Genomic DNA, 21,600 nt, shown 5'->3' with positions numbered 1-21,600 from the left:
CCATGGGTGTTGATTGTGGATCCAAGTAAAATGAAATCCTTGACACCTTCATTCTTTTCTCTGTTTATCATGATTTTGTTCACTCATTCAGTTGTGAGGATTTTTGTTTTCTTCATCTTGAGGTGCAATCCATACTGAAGGCTGTGGTCTTGGATCTTATTAGTAAGTGCTTCAAGTCTTCTTCACTTTCAGCAAGCAAGGTTCTATCATCTGCATAACGCAGGTTGTTAATGAGTCTTCCTCCAATCTTGATGCCCCGATCTTTTTCATATAGTCCAGCTTCTCGTATCATTTGCTCAGCATACAGATTGAAGAGGTATGGTGAAAGAATACAACCCTGACGCACACCTTTCCTGACTTTAAACCAATCAGTGTCCCCTTGTTCTGTCCGAACAACTGCTTCTTGATCTATGTAAAGGTTCCTCATGAGCACAATTGAGTGTTCTGGAATAACCATTCTTCGCAATGTCATCCATAATTTGTTATGATCCACACAGTCGAATGCCTTTGCATAGTCAATAAAACACAGGTAAACATCCTTCTGGTATTCTCTGCTTTCGGCCAGGATCCATCTGACATCAGCAATGATATCCCTGGTTCCACGTCCTCTTCTGAAACCGGCCTGAATTTCTGGCAGTTCCCTGTTGATATACTGCTGCAGCCGTTTTTGAATGATCTTTGGCAAAATTTTGCTTGCATGTGATATTAATGATATTGTTCTATAATTACCACATTCAGTTGGATCACCTTTCTTGGGAATAGGCATAAATATGGATCTCTTCCAGTCAGTTGGCCAGGAAGCTGTCTTCCACATTTCTTGGTACAGACGGGTGAGCACCTCCAGCACTGCATCTGTTTGTTGAAACATCTCAATTGATATTCCATCAATTTCTGGAGGCTTGTTTTTCGCCAATGCCTTCAGAGCAGCTTGGACTTCTTCCTTCAGTACCATCAGTTCCTGATATGTCACCTCTTGAAATGGCTGAACATCGACTAATTCTTCTTGGTATAATCACTCTGTGTATTCCTTCCATCTTCTTTTGATGCTCCCTGTGTCATTTAATATTTTCCCCATAGAATCCTTCACTTCTTGAGAAGACAAAGGAAAGTACTATTATGACATGTGCAAAGAGCTGGAGAAGGAAAACCAAAAGGGAAGAATACACTCAGTGTTTCTCAAGCTGAAAGAACTGAAGATATTATATAATAAGGTAGATATATCTATCTACACTGGAAGAATAAAAAATTAAAAAGTCAATAAAATTAGCAAAATGAACATAATAAATGGCAGAAAAGAGCTAAAAATGCAAGCATTAAAATTCTTTTTTTCAGTTGGTCAAGATGAAAACTTAATAGCAATATAAGATAGATAGATAGATGATACATAGACGGCCCTCCCTACTCGGAGGCAGAGTTCCTGTAGGCTAAGGGAACTGCAGACGCCCCATGAATGTCCTGCCCAGGTGCCTTATGTTGTTCCTGCAGTCCTACACTCAGCGGTATTCAAATGCATGGTGGAGATAGGGAAGAGTTTCCAAATGGGATCATTTGGCAGTGTCTGGATATCACAACCGTCCGATCCACAACTGATCATGAGACGGCACAAGACTGGGCATGGTTTCATTCCACTGCACAAGGGCTGCTGTGTGGGGCTGACTCAAAGGCGCTAACAACAACAAAGGAACATTTCTGGTTGCCACAATTGCAAAGGGAGGGTACCATCTCATCTAGCTGGCAAAGGTCGGGGATGCTACTAAACATCCTTCAATGGACAAGACAGCCCCCACAACAAAATAATTACCCAGCCCAAAATGTAAATAGTTTCCAGATGAGATCTAAGGCTCTAGCCTTGTGGCAGGCTGCCATATGGAAATCTGTATATCTTTGGGCAAATGCCTCCAGTTACATGTTAAACAGACCTACCTAGCCCTACATAGACATATGTTTGCTGAATTCAGATAATCCCTCCCCAAATGGTCTCAACAGAGATATAATTTTTAAGAGTTGGAAATGAGACAGGAGTTGTTTACAACCCTTTCTATTTCTACTACCAAGGCCGTTACCAAACCAAAACTAAATCAATTGCTGTCAATTCCTACTCATAGTGACACTATCTTAGTTATTATCAAAAATTGTTAGTATTACTTAGAAGTATGATCTAAAAGTGTGCAAGCAGTTAACTAAAGGATGACAAAGATCTTCTAAACATTCAATCTCTAGTTACATATGTACATAAAGTCTATTACTGCAGAGTTTGCTACCACCAATTAATCTCTAAAAAGATCAGCTCTAAGTAGAAGTAGAATAACTTGCATAATATAGTTCAAGAGATGCTCTAAAATTGAAACTTCCAAATGAGTTATTCATCTAAGAAGGAGCATCTGAGGTTCTAGATAGGTTTACAGGAATAAGGAAATAGAAGCTATAGTAGATCCACATCTTACTAGGTAATAGATTCAAAGAGAACGGTAACAGACGAACAAATGAACATGAGAAACTTAGCCACTGGGCTGTAAGACCTCTAAGGGCAGGGTTATTTCTGTAGCTCTCACAGTATGTACATTATTAACTTGCAAAGAATAAACATTTAGTATTTGACAGATGAATGAATAAGGGGCAAATACCAATAACTCTAACTGGACAGCCAATTCAGGATGATCTTTTTTAAAAAGCTAATCAGATCATGCCATTTCCTTGCTAAAAGTGGCTTCTCAATTTAACATGGCTTATGAGTTCCTACACAAACTCTCCTACCCCTTCTCTGGCCTTATCTTGGCCACTCTTCCCACTGGTGCCTATCATCAGCCATGCACCAGAAGTTCCCACCTCAAAGTTCTGCTAAATGATGTGTCTTCTGACTGGAACACTCTGCTCTGACTCTGCGTACCTTCTACTCATTCTTGGGTTCTGCTTTCTAGGACCACCCAATATAAAGTAGGTTTATTTACATAAACTTATAGTCTGCCTCTTTCACTAAAAACTCCATAAAGGTAAAAACCATATTTTGTTTTCCCTCTCTGCCATGTATGAAGTGTTTTGTTCAATACCTGGCAGAGTGTCAATAAAAATCTGTTAAATAAATGAAGGGGACAGAAACATTCTGATTGAGGCAATGAATAAAAATTTATATTTATAGAAGAGGTTCATATAAGTATGGAAAAGAATTAAAATAGTGATAGAGAGGCCTGAAGCATGGAAAGGGATTATAACAGAGACAGAAAAGCAAAAGTGATTAAAGGGTTGGAAGAGGTATTTAAACAAGAGAAGAAATAAATTTAAGCCAGGGTTTGGCAAACTATGGCCTCTTGCCTGTTTTATGAATAAAGTTTTATTGGACACAGGCATGCTCATTTGTTTATGTATTGTGTATGGCTGCTTTCTCACTACAAAGGCACAGCTGAGTAGCTGGGACAGTCCTTTACAGCCAAAAAAAAAAATCTACTATCTGACACATTACATAAAAAAATGTGCCAATCCCTCAGCCAATATATCAGGAATTTCAGTTAAATATGAAAAAGAAATGTCAGGTAGTATGACCTTATAATACAGAAAGGAAACAAAAGAGAATTCCACTTACGTGGGAGATACAAACATGAGATCTGATAGAAGAATGGATTTTACTCACCTTTTGCCTTAATATTCTACAAAACAATTAAAAACTAACCACAATTACACTAAACTAATTCTGTAGGTTGTCACAGTATGAATTTTGTACTTCTGAACTAGAAAAAAAACAAAACACACAATTTGCCATAAATGAGAAAGACAGACGAAGATCTTTAATGGGAAGTTGTCTGACAACCAAATTTTAACATTTTACTAATGACTTGGGAAAAGTAAAAGATAGTTATGTTGAAGAATGATTCAAAAAATATTTAAAAAAAAAAAAGGGCATACCCACAGAGAATAAGGGGAAAAAAAGGAGGGGAGGTAAACTATAATGGTTTTCAAATTTCTTCATCAAATATCAACAAAAAAGGGCATTATGAGAAGACCTGGTTCATTTGCAAGGAAAAAGTGTGGTAGCCTACCAACTCCACAATTAGCCCTTTATTCTGCATATTACCATAGAAAATCTAGTGCTCTCTTAAGCGTAAATTATTCACTTGATTTCTGTCTCTTGACAAAGCTGAAAAATCAAGCTGTACTAAGAGCAAAAAATTAGGAAGATATTAGATTGAACCATTTTGAGAAATATGTTAAATTTTAAAGACTGCTTACCTATAGCATAATTTGAAACCTAAGGAACCAACTGTGTGTGTGTGTGTGTGTTGGGGGGACAGGGTTGAGAGGGGTAAGGATAGGATAAAACCTACTTTTAAATAGGGATATAATTTAAATCTAATCTGGACTTTCAAATATTAGTGATCAAATATAGATCTTGGGAAGCAAAGCCATCACTCAGTCTGTCAACAGGATTACAGCAGTAACATTAAGGTCTAGTTTCAGTTCAAGGCAATCACAGGTTCAAACTTCTTGGGTTTAAACTTGTCATGTGAAAACTGGAAATAATGATAGATGATGCCCTGCTTTAAAGTGAGGGAAACTCAGAAAATGAGTTAAGAAAGTATTCAAGCTGGTGTATAACATGTAGTGTTGTTAGTTGTCACTGAGTAGATTCTGACTCATGGTGACTCCACATGTACAGAGAACCGCTCCATAGAATTTTTTAATTTTGTTTTAGGTGAAAGTTTACAAATTATTCTCTCACTCAAAAATTTGTACACAAATTGTTTCTGCAGTTGCAATCCCTGCAATGTGTCAGCTCTTTCCCCCTTTCCACCCCAAGTTCCCCATTTCCATTCTTTCAGTTTTCATGTTCCTTCCTGCCTTCTGGTCTTTGCTTTTGGGCAGGTGTTGCCCATTTGGTCTTACATACTTGATGGATCTAAGAAGTACTGTCCTCATGTGTATTACTGTTTGCTTTACGTTTTTGTTCTGTGCCATTGAGTTGATTCCGACACATATCGACCCTACAGGACAGAGCTGAACTGCCCCACAGGGTTTTCAAGGAACCGGCTGGTGGATTCTAACTGTCCATCTTTTGGTTAGCAGCCATAGCTCTTAACCATTTCATCACCAGGGCTCTGTTTATTTTACAGGCCTGTTTAATCTTTGGCTGGAAGGTGAACTTTGGGAGTGGCTTCAGTTCTGAGTTAGAGTGGCCATAGTTTCGGGGGTTCCTACAGTCTCAGTCAGACCAGTTAATTTGGTCTTTTTTGTGCATTTGTATTTTGTTCTACATTTTTCTCCCACTCTGTCTGGGACCCTCTATTTGATCCCTGTCAGAGCAGTCGGTGGTGGTAGCTGGGCACCATATAGTTTTTCTGGGTTCAGGCTAGTGGAGGCTGTGGTTCATGTGGTTCTTTAGTCCTTTGGGCTAATATTTTCCTTGTGTCTTTGGGTTTCTTCATTCTCCTTTGCTCCAGATGGGATGGGACCAATAGATGTACCTTAGATGGCTGCTGGCAAGCTTTTAAGACCCCAAATAAAATAATGCTACTCACCAAAGTAAGATATAGAACATTTTCTTTATGAACTATATGCGAATTGACCTAGATGTCCCCTGAGCCCACGGAACCCAGCCCTCAGCCCCAGTAATTCGGTCCCTTGAGGTGTTTGGAAGTGCTGAGGAAGCTTCCGTGACTAAGCAACCTTTGTCCTCTGTCATATATATGAATATACATGCTGTATATACAAATACTTATATAAAAATATCCACAGCCTAACCTATATATGTATGTGGGTATACTCCTATATGCCCTCCTTCCCCTATTTAGCATATGTATCTGCTTTTAAGTCATATTTGTTTTTACTGTTGTAGGGTTGTATATGCTATAGTATTTACTGTGGTTGGTTCTTTTTATTTTTCCTTAAAGGTTTTGAAGGCTGTGATTTTGGGAAGCAGATTGCCAGGCCTGCCTTTTGAGGCACCTTTGGGTAGGTTCAAACCACCAATTTTTTGGCTAGAAGTTGAGTGCCATAACCATCTGTGTCACCCAGGGACTCCCTTTAACATGTAGTAGAACGCTGTTGGACTGCTGGTATCTCTGGGTGGCGCAAACATTAAGTGCTTATCTACTAGCTGAAAGGCTGGCAGTTCAAACCCACTCAGAGATGCCTCTAAAGACAGGCCTGGAGATCTACATCCAAAAAGGTCGCAGCCTTCAAAACCTTAGGGAGCAGTTCTACTCTGTACACATGGGGCTGCCATAAGCTGCAACTGACCTGATGGCAACTAACAACAACAACAAACCCTTTTAATACAAGGCTCATTATTTCATGCATTTGGTTAAACTATAAGATAAATCCTATTTCCCTAAAGGTAATCACTATACTGGAAACAACGCATGTACCTACATTGATAGTCTCTAAAGCCACTGCTAATCCTGTCCTGAACCCCCAAACTCAAAGAGGTTTCATTGTGGAATGAAAACAGGGAATTCTGTTAGCTAAATGTTGAGTTCTCATTCTAGCAAATAATGTCAAATTCTGCTGTTTCAGATTTTCTGAGAAAATAATGTGTCTATTCGCTATGCCCTTGTTTGTAGAAGCACACTTGTACAAGTCAGACCCTGGGTCCTGATGCTTAGAAGACCCAGGTTCCGGGAGAGCTATGTGACTCACCAGGGAGGGATCAGAGATGCATCCTGATATACCATCCTAAACCCCTGGCTCCCAGGAGGGTGGAAAATACGAGGACGACGGCACCACTGGCTTTTTTCCTGCTCAGACCAAACTACATCTACATGTGCTTCTGTAGTCACATACAGACTAGGTGTATAAACAGTGGACTTTCATTCATGTGTGTGTGTGTGTGTTGTATATGCCTACGTGTTACAGAGCATACTACATGCCCATAGCTGGACAGGTGTATATGACTGCACAGGTTGTACTCTATACGAATGCATCTGGCCCAGAGGACAATGGGGGTTAAAATCCAGCCTATTCTGCCAAGCCTCACACCTTGAGATGGTGCTGCATCCTTCTAGAGGAAGAGGCACCTTTTCCTAACTCTCCTCACCAAACCATGCACCCCAACAGAGGGCCAATTCTACCCAAAGGGAGGACTGCATAAAGGCTGCATGTGAACAGAAGCAAGGTGTGCTGGCCCTTAAGCATTGTCTCTTCGCTCCTAATGTACCCTTCTAGGCTCTTCTGTGTGATGTTGATAAGAATTCTGCAAACTACATTTCTCCTCTGTCAGCTGCTCCCCGTGAGTCTCTATCAACAGGAGCACTCAGAGGGGACTGGCAGACAGGAGGTGGAAAGACTGTTCCTGCCTGGGTCACCTCTGCCATGTGCTTTCACCCGAGCATCAACAGTTGATTCCAGTCTACCCCCTTTCTGTCGCACTCTCAGAACCAGCCACAGCATGCCCTCTTCAGAGACACCAGCCAATGCTCCTTCTCAGAGTTTTTGGTGACAATTTTGCAGTTTCTTCTCCAAGCTTCCAGTTTCTAATCAACCCAACCTCTTCTCTTCGTTCCCCTGCCCTAAGGGTGGTAGCTGAATTTCTTGTGTTGTTCTTATCTTTATGTCTCCTCAGTGGCCACTTTCTGCCTTTTCAGTCCTCCAACACTTGTTTAACCAATTCCCTATATTAAAATCTTATTGCTGGGAAAAAAAAAAAAAAAATTCTGCTGTTTCTCAAAAGGATAAAAAACACTGAACTACCAAGTAGGAATGATGGAAAAGAAATGGTAAGAAGGGTTCTGAGGGAAAACTGGATTTGAGCTAAGAAATGTTAAAAAGTCATGCAACAAAAGACAGCTAGTCCACAAAACGGAATAGTAATCACCCCCTTAGCTCAATAAAAAAGAAAGGAGATAAAATGCATTAGATAAAAATCTTCTAACTTTGGTAGTATAGAAAGAGATCTCTCTTTGCAGAGGGCATCATAGAATAAATCCTGAACCTAGTTATAGCCTGGATTCCTATTCTAGAATCTCTCTTCAAAGTATTAAAATGATTGACAGCATATTCAAGAACTTTTTCTCTTATATAAAGCCAAGATGCCCTGAAACACATGCATATCAAAATAGAGTATTTATTTAGTAGTCTAAAATGTTGATAATTAAGAATATAAAAATCATCTTATATTTTGGGGCCCCAAAAAGCTCACTTGGTTTGAGACATGTTCATTTTAAGAATTTAAGACTACAGGAAGAAAGAATGAGAGAAACAAAGAAAAAAAGGAAGAAAGGACAATCTTTCCTAAATGATGTACACAAGCTCTTATGGAAGCTTCTCTCAGTATGGAGATCCAGAGCTGGGAAGAGTTCTTCATGAAGTGAGCATGAGTTCTGTCATCATATTGTTTAAATAACATCCTGCTCTCATTTATTTTAGAGGAAGCTTTAAAATTAGAGTAGATAATAGGGGGAGGAGAAAGAGTGAAAAAATTATGCATATAAATTACTTTTATTTGCTTCATTCATACTCATTTATTGTTAGATCACCTGACTCAATGGAAAAGAAATAGCAGCAGCTTTTTATGTTATAATAAGAAAGATAAATTATACAGCATTAGGTACATGGGGAATATGCTTTAACCTGTTATATAACCCAAGTTAATGCACGTGGTTTTATAAGTATTTAGATTCAATGAATTTCAGTTTTAATGCTGTTAAGTATTCATGCAAAGAGAGACCTGGGAACTGTTCATATGGCACAGATAAGAGACTGATAATGCCTTCTATTCAACTTGAATGATTAGAAGTATTAAAAGTACTAAAAATAGTTCTTACCATGTGAGATTCTAAAACACCATAGATAAAAAAGCAGCTTTAAATGAAAAGCGAATAAACTGATTTTAAACTTGTCTAGTTAAATTTTTATTCTCATAGGATAGTTTAATTACAATTTTTAGCTAAAGGATTAAGGAAAACATTAATAATATTACATATAAATACAAAATAATTTATTTTCAGAAAATATTTTCTATACTGTAATCTAATATTCAATTTTAATGAAACCATCAAGATAATATTTGTAAATAACAAACGATGAGGGGGAAAGGCTCACATAATGTTTAGAGAAAAACACAAATACAAAAATTACATATACAGTATGAGCTGAACTACATAAAAATGCTTAAAAACAAAGGAAGGAAATATATTAAAAAAGTAACGGTGCTTATCTGAGCAGAAGCTTCATAAGCAATTTTTACCTACCTCTTCATACTGTTTTTCTCTCTCCCCTCTTCTTTATATATAACTATTTTTAATACATACATAAATATATTTAAAAAAAACATATATATTTACACAGAGCCTTGCTGGCATAGTGGTTAAGAGTTCAGCTGTTAATCAAAAGGCCAGCAGTTCGAATCCACCAGCTGCTCCTTGGAAACCCGATAGGGCAGTTCTATTCTGTCCCATAGAGTCGCTATGAGTTGGAATCAACTTGACTGCAATGGGTCTGGTATACACACAGACACAAATATACATATGTAAATATAACTATTTTAAGGAAAGTTTCAGATGAACATATGTTAAAGATTAGACTGCCTAAAGAAACCCAAAACTAATTTCTAGAATGGGTCGAAGTAAAACATATTAATACAAACACACTTACCATCACATGAAAGGGAAACATAACTTCCTAAGTCATCAGACATGTGTCGCATCACATTTCTACCCATCTTAAGACCAAGGAAGATCCAATAATCTACTGCTGCTCCAAGAATTCCAGTCAATAAGTAAGCTAGTTCATGTTTGAAGACCTAAAATTAAGATTGGAAAAAATATTATTAAAATATATTATTTCTAACAGTGTTTGTTTTCAATACCTGTTGAGAGGTAAAGCTTAGCTATTTAAACATACAGGGTATGCTAACGCTAAAAGGTATGGTTAAGGGCTCTAACAAACTAATTCACATTCTATTTTCTTCCTGTACGTATGTGCACACTAGCACTCTCTCTCTCTACATACACACACCCAATAAAATAAATTTTCCAGGGACTTCTGTATAGATAGCTTAGCTAGAACTTATAAAATAATTTTATCCAGTGGTGTCAAATGCCTTATTTAGTCAGACAACAATTCCATTAAAACAATTAGGAAATCCTTGGCTTCTGTGGATTTCTGTTAATAGGTACATACAGATATAAAAGAAGATAGATTCAGTCACCTCTGTTTGCTGTTGATGAATATAGAATTTAACTTTCTCTAAATGGGCACTTTCCTGAAAAAGACTTGAGAAACACAATGAATAAAAAGCTTTAGCAAGTAAGACTGTCCTTTGTTGTAAAGAAGTAGACTGACCCAAATCTTAGACAAATACTTGTTACCTAACCTGGAGCTATATAGAGACCACAGTTTAAAACAGTACAAATTTTGTTTTATGTTATCACTTCTATAATAAATATTTTTAAATTCCTACAAGAACTATCAAAAAAACCAAACCCATTGCCGTCAAGCCAATTCCAACTCATAACGGCCATATAGGACAGAGTAGAACCGCCTCAAAGGGTTTTCAAAGCTGTCAATTTTTACAGAAGCAGACTGCCACATCTTTCTTCCACTGAGCACCTGGTAGGTTCAAACCAATGACCTTGGTGTCAGCCAAGCACTTAACCACTGCACCACTAGGGCTCCTTATAAGAACTACAGCAAGGCATAAAAACTTTATTTACAATAAGTATGTTTTATCCTAATGTTTAAAAACATTTTTCTAATCTATAAAATTCAGTATAAACTATAAAGATGAAGAGATGTGAAAACAATATTTTAAAACATCTTTGATTTAAATGTAAACACTCTTTCACAATGACATTAAAAAAGCTAGTTGAAATTCCTATATTTTTCGTATTTGTTGTCTAGGCGTTTTAGATGCGTGAAAAATCACTAAATTAACAGTTGGGTAGAAGGTATTTGAAAGGGTTTTAATAAATGTTTTGGTATCTGAATAGATTATAACCACTGAGTTCTGCCATTATACTATGCCCAATATGGGATTAAAAAAAAAAACAAAAAAACAGAGAAATCCCTGACACTTTGAACTCTTAGTGACTACTGAATTTGTTTCACTTGCCCTCAGCAGACAAGGTTCTTATAGATACAGTATTTCATTAGTATATTATTTCTTATAATAAAAAGCTATTAGTCAAAGGATTTTAAAATTGAAGTTCTGATGTCTGGTTTGTTGTGCAAACAAGGGCAAATGGTCAAACAGCATATACATCAGATCTACTGAAGAGGTGTTTTATTGAGTGAAAAACCAGAATCGGGGTCAGTAGCAGGTATGCACAGCCCCATCATACTCTGGGGCAGCAAACTACAATCTGGCAGGGCCAGGCCTTAGGTTCTGGGAGACAGACCCCAAAGTGCTAGGCTGAGGGGATTTTAAGCTGCAGGTCTAGGGAAGCGCTGCCCTTTCTCTGATATGCCAAGGGGCATGATACAGAACCTGCCAGGTCAGGAGTCATGGGTGGGTGTCAGTACTGCTCTCTCTCCTGCCTTGATCAGAATTTAAGCCTTGCAGTTGTAGCTGTATGCTATGGGAAGCTAGAAGCAGGACTGGATATATCAGCAGGCTGAAAAAGCACCAACGCCTCCCCCAGCATGATCTGGGGGGCTAAGAATCAAGGCTTGTACCTGACCAGAACTGACTGCCTTAAGCACCAAAGAACTCTGCAGGACGTTAACTCCCGTCTTTGTGAGGCCAACCTGTAAAACATCAGTCTTTGCAAGTTAAATCAAAGTCCCTGAACTGTCACAGTCATGGTTCAAGTTATCAAGGGAACGTAAAACAGGACAGTGAAAATATATATTTAAACCAGCAAATTTTCATCAGGTTCGTATGCACACCAAAGACTGCTCTTTCCAATATAACAAACCCGAACATCAGCAATGACACTACGCAGGAACGAAACACGAGACTGGCAAATTCTGATTTCTGAAAATATTCCCCGTTTCAAAGATATAGTAAATTAGGGTCCACCTAGACCCCAGGTCCTAAGACTCCTAGTAAGGAAGAAGGATGTTAGCACACAGAACTAAGCGTCATATAAATTCACAACCTAGCACACCATCAAGTAAAATAAAACTAATGAGTAGGAACTTTCCCTCCTTCCTTATACAAATATATATACACATGCATCTAACACCTTAACTGAATATTAATATTGCTTAATATTCAATTTGCCTTGCTATCACTCTTATTAAGGTAGAGAGGGACAGGAAGTCTTGCAGTGTTTGCTAGGAATAGGAATAACTATAGCTTCTTTACCATAAGAAAGGATGTGCAAAGTCACACTTATCCATGAGTAATTAGGTAAGCGTGCACACTACCACATATTCACATATCCATAATAGTAAATTTTTATATAAAAAAATTCTTTCAAATATGGTTCTTGGATTATACTATATTCTTAACTGTGACACTATAACCACAGGGCCAATATAAATTGATATTTACTACAAGCAACTTTAACAAGTGAATAAACAATGCTACAATCTCTAGCATAGTGGATATATAGGTTTTAGAATGAATTGATAAGAAAATGGCAAATAAACCATCAAGGGAGAAAAACTTCCTTGGATAACCGAACTGTTTGCTAAAGCTAAAAGAACAGAACGTGAATACCCTAAGATTAACTGAGAAATAAAAAGCAGACATGATTTATATATATGCAGTATAGCTCCCTTTTCTAATATGTTAAACTCTATTATCAGGCATTCTATCAATACAGTTCTTTACTATCTGCCAGTACACGTAATCTCCAGTTTATAAACTTGATAAACTTGGTGATCTTCCAAAAACTGACTAATATGTAACGTAGAATACATGAGAGTCTTGGCTTTCTAACTCCCAGGTTAGAGCTCTTCCACAATATCTAACTGCAATGGATGACAACTGCTCTAGTACTTCTGCAGGAAAGATGCAAACATAATGCACCTACTGTGGCTCTTCCCCTACTTTAAATACTGGCGTTTGAAGCATGAGAAAGTGTGTTACAGTGGAGATGTGCGCTCTAGTCCCCTAACAAGCTCTGACACCTTGAATACATTTAACTCTTCAGCCTCAATTTCCTTCTCTTTAAACATAAATTAGCTTCCATTTCTGTCTCTAACTGCACTCTATAGCACTTAAGGATATCCCCTCCAAAAGTGGGACTAACCACCAAGCTTGGAAAAATTTGCACCTCCTCCATAACCTTGACAGAGCCCACCTCTGCTCTTTGCCAAGGAAAGCCCAAAGCTTTCTCAGATTAATGACAATGAAATTCACTGCCATTGTGTCACTCTGCAATACTTGTTGATTGACATTATGACAAAACAATATTAGCATAAACTGAGGACTTCTGTTTAGCTAATGACTTAAATTGAATGCTTCAACTCAGCAAATCAAGAAACAAATGCTTTACAGTAGGGAAAATGATGTCTGTAAACATGCATGGAATTCTTGAAACTGGAAACTGCCAAAAAGATTTAATTAACTACAAGAATGAATTCTAACAGATAAGCGACATAATAAAAAGAAACCAGTTTCTATGATTTAGACAATTCAAATCTTAAACAATATATTAATTTGCAAAGTTTAAAGCCAGTTCTCATATTACAACTGATGCTACAATTTATCACAGACCGCTTCACAAATATGTTGCTTTTATTTATAAATCTGAACAAAAATGTTCAAGTTAAACATGAATAAATCTGTTACTATTTACATCAGTATTTCCTGAGTAATTTCTAATCTGCAGTAGTCCTTTAATGATTTAGTAAAATTGTGAAAAAGTTTTATTATTGTTTTCAGCTGTAAATGAGCAATTTCATTGCTTAATATTCAATTTGCCTTGCTATCACTCTTATTAAGGTAGAGAGGGACAGGAAGTCTTGCAGTGTTTGCAATATATAATCAAATGGATGAAAAAAAAATGTCCCATAACAAAGAAGTATTTTCTCTCCTTAATGATTCTATTGTGTAAGAAGTGAATAAAAAGTCAGATAGTAATTTATAAGGATGCTATGATCTTTAGCTAAAAAATATTATCCTCAACCAGCAATGAGATATAGATAGCTTTTTCTTTGAATATTTTCAATTCCCACACATTTGCACAATCATGCTTCTTTTTAAACCAGGTATATGTACAACCAGCCACCTGGTTACTGTCACATAATAGGATTAATCAAGAAGAAATCTAGCTACTGAGGCACAGTCTACCCTTTTTAATGTCAGTTAAAAAAAAAAAAATTAAAGCTCTCAAAATAGTTTTTAAGCATGCTTCAGATACCCTCTAAGTAGAATTTTTAAAGATTGGTAAGGACTTCTGTTTCTGGTAATGAAGGCCCAAGTAATTCAGATGAATCCTTTTAAAGAAGAAAACTAAATATTGGATGCAATACGCAAAACATCTTCTGAAAATGAACCAAAGATACAACGAGGACTCATTAGGTCAAAATCTAGGAGAAAGTACAAGGCAAGTGAAGCATTCAAAGCTAGCTGACTTTGTCTTGACGACATCTGCTAATGCCATAGAAAGGGCAGAAATATGGAACTGTGGTTTCCGGAGCCAAGTGGAGAAGGGATACCAAAATCATAGTCCAGGACCTAAACTCCAATCAGCTGAGACCCTTAGAGACCTCACCCTCAGTGTAAAGGTGAATCAGAAACAAAACTACATGCATCTATAACCCTTCACTTCGCTTGTGGCCTAACCAGGAACTCTGAAACCTAAACACTGGATTAGGATAGTCCTTGACTAGCAGCACACCCAGGCACCTGACAGAAGCAAATGGAAATTCTCTCTGGAGAAAGATACTCCAGTCTTTGCCATAAATGGTTTCTACGAGTAATTTTTCAAATGAAATGTCCAAAAGGTATCACAGCAATACAGCAAACTATAGCTAGTAAAAAATATAGCAAATGATGGTTTGCAAGACAAAAAAGACATGAGAAGAACACAGAAACAATAGAAACAGATCCACTAAGACTTCAGACATAAAATAATTAGATATAAACTGTAAAATAATTATTATTGCCATACTCAAAGGCAAAAGAAAACCTTGAAAATTTGGTAGGGAACTGGAAACTATAAAAACATGTCACAGCAGTTTGGAAATAAAAAAGACTAGAACCAGGAAAGAAATACTAAAATTAAGAACACAATGGTCAAATAATAAATAATAAATGGTGGGAGAGGCTGTGGAGAGACTAGAACACTTATACACTGCTGGTGGGAATGTAAAATGGTACAACCAACTTTGGAAATCGATTTGGTGCTTCCTTAAAAAGCTAGAAATAGAACTACCACATGATCCAGCAATCACACTCCTTGGAATATATCCTGGAGAAGTAAGAGCCGTCACACGAAGAGATATATGCACAACCATGTTCACTGCAGCACTGCTTACAACAGCAAAAAGATGGAAGCAACCAAGGTGCCTATCAACAGATAAATGGATAAATAAATTATGCTATATTCACACAATGGAATACTACGCATCGATAAAGAACAATGATGACACCGTGAAACATTTTATAATAAGGAGGAATCTGGAAGGCATTATGCTGAGTGAAATTAGTCAGCTGCAAAAGGACAAATATTGTATGAGACCACTATTAGAAGAACTCAAGAAACAGTTATAAGCAGAGAAGAAAATATCCTTTGATGGTTACGAGAGTGTGGAGGGAGGGGGAGAGGGGGATTCACTGATTGGATAGTAGACTAGAAATATTTTAGGCAAAGGGAAAGGCAACACACAATATAGGAGAGGTCAGCACAACTGGACTAAGCCAAAAGCAAAGAAGTTTCCTGAATAAACTGAATGCTTCAAAGGCCAGCATAGCAGAGGCAGGGGTTTGAGGACCATGGTTTCAAGGAACATCTAAGTCAATTGGCATCATAAAATTTATTAAGAAAACATTCTGCACCCCACTGCAGAGAGTAGCACCTGGAGTCTTAAATGCAAGCAAGCGGCCATCTAAGAAGCATCAATTGGTCTCAACCCACCTGGAGCCAAGGAGAATGAAGAATACCAAAGACACAAGGTAATGATGAGCCCAAGAGACAGAAAGGGTCACATAAAGCAGAGACTACATCAGTCTGAGACCAGAAGAACTAGATAGTGCCCAGCTACAACCGATGACTGCCCTGACAGAGAACACAACAGAGAACCCCTGAGAGAGCAGGACAGCAGTGGGATGCAGACCTCAAATTCTTGTAAAAAGACCAGACTTAATGGTCTGACTGAGGCTAGAAGGCCCTGGGTGGTCACGGTCCCCAGGACTTCTGTTGGCCAAGACTGGAACCATTCCCAAAGCCAACTCTTCAGACAGGGATTGGACTGGACTAAAGGACAGAAAATGATACTGGTGAGGAATGAGCTTCTTGGATCAAGTAGACACATGAGACTACGTGGTCAGCTTCTGTCTTCAGGGGAGATGAGAAGGCAGAGGGGGACAGAAGCTGGCTGAATGGACATGGAAATACAGAGTGGAGACAAGGAGTGTGCTGTCCATTAGGGGGAGAGCAACTAGGAGTATAATTTTTGTAGGAGACTGACTTGATTTGCAAACTTTCACTTAAAGCACAATAAAAATTAAAAAAAAAAAGAATACAATGGTCATGTTTAACGACAGATTAGACATAGCTGAAAAGTGAACACTATCTAGATGATGCAAGAAAAAAAAATACAGATGAGAAGGTAAAAGAGGGGATATGAAGGGTAGTTGTAACATCAGTTTAATTGGAATTTAAAACATAAAGGAGAGAAAGCAGATCAAGGAAATATTTGAAGAGAAACTACATAAGAATCTTCCTATATTAGACTTTATAGCAGTTTGACGCCAGCATTCTCAATCTTAACTGCCATGCTTACAGTCCCTCAAGTAGCTATCAGCTATGGCATCATGACTATTAAGTATGATGATGTATCAGTTATAAAAAACAAGATGGCATCACAATATACACAGCAGAAACTTTAAGAAAAAAAAAAATAAGCAAATCTGCAAAGTAGATTTGGAAGAGTTGATTAAAACAATTATTAAGCCTGATCTAACAGGTGATGGACACCCTGGTGGCACAGGGGTTAAGAGCTACAGCTGCTAGCCAAAAGGTCAGCAGTTCAAACCCACCAGGCATTCCTTGGAAACCCTATGGGGCAGTTCTACTCTGTCCTGTAGGGTCACTATGAGTTGGAATTGACTCGATAGCAACAGGATTGGTTTTTTGGTTTTAAAAGGTGATAGAGACACTGTAAAGAAAAGAGGGAACATATTTTTGTCACTAATTTTATATAACCAACCAACTGCCAACCCCATGTGTGTCAGAGTAGAACTGTGTTCCACAGGGGTTTCAATGGCTGATTTTTCAGAAGTAGATTGCCAGGCCTTTCCTCTGAGGTGCCCCTGGCTGGACTCAAACCACCAGCCTTTTGGTTAGCGCTGAGCATGATAACGTTTTGTGCCATCCAGGGACTCCTTTAAGACAAGGACCAAAAAAACCCCAAACCTGTGGCCGTCGAGTGGATTGTGACTCATAGCGACCCTCTAGGAAAGAGGAGAACTGCCCCATAGGGTTTTTGAGGAGAAGCTGTGGATTCAAACTGCTCACCTTTTGGTTAGAAGCTGAACTCTTAACCACTGCACCACCAGAGCTCCAGAACAAGGACAATGAATCTGAAATCTGATAGTTCCTTTTTACTGTCCTTCAGTGACTTTTAAACAGAGAGCACAAGAACATGTAATCAGAGGAAATGGGATATGGCTAGGGCAGCTACTGTATACCATTCAAAATAGGTGGCAGGGCATATAAATTCTGAAAGCACAAATCATACATGCTATATTCTTTAACTAGGATTCATTATTAAAAATTAACAACAAAATCATAGCCAAACAAAACCCATTAACAACACAAACCCATCAATCTAGAAAATTTAGAACATCATTAGAAATAACTCTTGATCAAAGGGGAAATAAAAATTGCCAATAGAGAACATTTTGAAATAAACAATGAGAGCACCACTGAATATAAAGTATCAAAATCTGTGGGATGAATCTCAAGTTGAACTCAAAAGGTAATTTACATAAGTGCATGTATTAGAAATAAACAGTGAAAAGAAAAAAATCCAAACATACAAGAAAGTAGGAGAAAATAAAAGAGAAAGTAAAGAATTAAAAAGTAAGAGCAGAAATCAATGAACTATAACAAAAAGTAGTCAGTAAAGCCCCAAAGGCAGATCATTTTGCAAAGGAGAAAGGTGACCATTAGTATCTTAGGGCTGATGTAACAAATTATCATGAACTGGGAAGCTTAAAACAAAAATGAATCCTCTCACAGTTCTGGAGGCTAGAAGTCTGAAATGAAGGTGCTGGCAGGGCCATGCCCTTATGAAGCCTCTAGGAGACAATCTGCTCTATGCTTTTCTCTCAGCTCCTGGTATTGCTGGCAATCCTTGGTGCTCCCTGGCTTGCAGAAGCATCACTCCAAGTCTTTGTCCCTGTGGCACATGGTGCTCTTCCTGTGTGTCCAATTTCCTTCATCTTACAAGAGCACCAGTCATCTGAATAGGTCCACCCTAATCCAGTATCACCTCATTTTCAATTGATTACAATCTGCAAAGACCTTATATCCGAATTAGGTCACATTCACAGGTATTAGGGATTAGGACTTGAACATAACTTTTTGGGAGACACAATTCAACCCCCAACAGCTTACACTCTGGCACCCAAAAAGTCATATCCTTCCCTTGTAAAAAAACATTCACTCCATCCCAATATACGCAAAAGTCTCAACCCATTCCAACATCAACTAAAAAAATCTAAAAATCTCATCTTCTAAATCATCTACATTAAGTATAGATGAGACTCTGGGTATGGTCCACCCTGGGATAAAATTCCTCTCCATTTGTTGACCTGTGAAACCTAAAAAACACGTTATCTACTTCCAAAATACAATGGTAGGACAGGCATAGGATAGATATTCCTATCCCAAAAGGAAGAAATTGGAAGAAAAAAGGGTCATGGGTCCTTTGCAAATCAAAAACCCAGTGGGGCAAATTCCATTAGGTTTCAAGGCCTGAGAATAATTCTTTGTGGCTCAGTGTTGTCTTCTGGGCCTCCTGGGATGGCACCCCAGTCCTCTTGACCCAAGTGGTGGCCTCACCCTCTCTAGCCTCTGCATCTGTGGCTCTGCCCTTGAAGTCATTCTTCCTTTATTTCCTTCTGTCTCTGTTCCTTTCAGTCTAGGTTGGCAGTATTTCTGCCCGTATAAAATTCTTAAAAAGCTTTTCATCTTCTGCGGATGTTGAGGGGATTCACACCATTAGACACGAGAGCTCTCCCCAGATCCTTCCTGGATAACCCCACCTTAATTCCTGGGTTCTGCTGAGATGGCTTATTGAATCCATAAGTCACACACCTACTTTTCTTAGCAAATGGTTGTTCAGCCACACCCTTGGCCCTGTTTCCAGAGCACACTATCTAGATGGACTGAGAATATTACAAATCATCAAGTGCTCGTTTATTTTTGCTTACCAGTTCATTCCTCAATTTCTTTCTTTCCTCTTACATCTTACCATAAGCGACAAGGAGAATCCAGGCTACACATTCCGTACTTTGCTTAGAAATTTCAGTTAAATATCCAAGTTTATTACTTATAAGTTCTACTTCTTACCGTACAATACAGAAGAATTCAATTCAGCCAAGTTGTTTGCCACTTTGTAACAACAATCACGTTCTCCCCAGTTTCTGATATAACAAGGAATCACCTTTCCTCCAGTTTCCAAACACATTTCTTATTTCTCTCTTGACACCAGAATTACCCTAACATTCCTACTTCTAGCAACATACTCTTCATGACAATATATGCAATCTCTAAGACAATAGAAATTTTCTTTACAGCTCTCCTCACCTCCTTCAGGGCCCTCACCAGAATCACCTTTAGCAACTATATTTCTATCAACAATCTCTTCAAGGCAATCTAGGCTTTTTCTATCACATGCCTCAAAACTCTTCTAGCCCTTTATCCACTACCCAATTCTAAAACCACTTCCACTTTTTTGGTATTTGTTACAAAAGCACCCCACTCCCAGTACCAAAATCCGTATTTGTTTCCTAGGGCTGACATAATAAGTTATTACAAACTGAGTAGCTTAAAACAACAGACATCAATTCTCTCACAGTTCTGGAGGCTGCAAATCTGAAATCAAGGTATCAGCAAGGCCATGCTCTCTCTGAAGGCTCTAGGGAGGGTGAGAGGAGAATCTGTTCCATGCCTTTCTCTTAGCGTCTGGTGTTGCTGACAATTCTTGGCCTGCAGAAGCATCATTCTGATCTTTGGCCCCACCATTACATGTTATTCTCTCTGTGTCGATGTGCCAATTTCCCTCATCTTATAAGGACATTGGTCATTTGATTAAGGTCCATCCTAACCCAGCATGACCTCATCTTTACCTAATTACATCTGCAAAGGCCCTATATCCAAATATGGTCACATTAACACACACTGGGGGCTGAGACTCCAACATACCTTTTCAGGGGATACAACTCACAATAGTGACTACTATTTATTATGCACCCAAAATGTGAGTGCATGTTGCTATGTACTTTACATTTTTATATTTAATTCTGTCAACTACCTATCAGATATATAATACACTAAAATCACTGTATATTACTAATAGCAGGCCAAATGCACTTATAAAGAAACATTTCAGGAAATAACTCTTAATATACAGAAAAGAAGTTTTAAAAACAACTAGTATTTCTTCTTAATAGAACACAAAAATTTTTAAGGATTGACTCAAGTTCTTTTATCACAGGTCCTTATGAATTGAAATGTACAAAAGCAAAAGAAAAAAATCTAGAATGGTAAGTAACTATATATGTCTTTGCTCTTATTCACTAATAATTAAATTACTATCTACTACATACAAAGCTAAGAGGATAAAGGCACCAGCCTCCATAAAACTAAGTAAGTTTATAGAAAAAAGACATATTTGGGTAAACTTTAATTTTTTTCAAGTAATTCAAAGAATAAAGGGAAGAGGAAAAGATGAGTAATTCAAAGTACTTTTTCCATAGGCCATTATTCATTTGTAAATTAATCCCACTTACATCATTAGATTTGTACTTTTCCTTGTGAGAATATATAGTCCACTCCAAAAGCATATTTACTGGTTTGGTCAAAAGCGCAGAGGTCTCACTTCCTGACCAAAAAAGTTCAAGAAGAACTGCCTTTCCTGTAATTTTCAGACTCTGAGAATCTGACCAGTCATATAACCTAATTAAAATATGAACAAAAAGTATGTCAATTTGATTACTTATGTCAATTTGATTACTGTATTTACTAGACACATTACCTTTCATCAAAAAACAAACAAAAAACTAGCATTTTTGAACACAGAAAGGTCACAACATAAAAAGATTATAAGATATAATTATGCTAAGGACAAAGTATGGGAAAATGGTCTCAGTTCAATAAAATCCACACACAATAATCTAGCTACACATTTTAGAACATAAGCAAAACTTACCGTGGGCATAGAGAAGCACTGTTAAAACCTAGTGAGTGAGCTTTTAACTTAAACACTCAATTACTAAAGATTTAAAAAATATATAAATCTTGAGAAATGAAAATACTATTACCATCC

General features: G+C 37.8%; 1 protein-coding gene across 2 annotated transcripts in view; it reads right to left on the bottom strand.

Moving 5' to 3' along the window:
• The window catches only part of SLF1 (SMC5-SMC6 complex localization factor 1), a 77,744-nt gene that overhangs the window by 10,679 nt on the left and 45,465 nt on the right, over positions 1-21,600 (bottom strand). For both annotated transcript variants that reach the window (XM_049867927.1, XM_049867932.1), the window contains exons 13-14: positions 21,065-21,230; positions 9,580-9,727 (exon numbers count right to left, since the gene is read on the bottom strand). In XM_049867927.1, the coding sequence (XP_049723884.1) occupies positions 9,580-9,727; positions 21,065-21,230 (314 nt within the window). The remainder of the gene's footprint in view (positions 1-9,579; positions 9,728-21,064; positions 21,231-21,600) is intronic.

The sequence above is a fragment of the Elephas maximus genome, chromosome 2 (genome assembly GCF_024166365.1).
Source record: "Elephas maximus indicus isolate mEleMax1 chromosome 2, mEleMax1 primary haplotype, whole genome shotgun sequence".
Classification (NCBI taxonomy): Eukaryota; Metazoa; Chordata; class Mammalia; order Proboscidea; family Elephantidae; genus Elephas; species Elephas maximus.
Note: the sequence above shows the minus strand (reverse complement) of the source record. Positions and strands in the feature narration are given on the sequence as shown.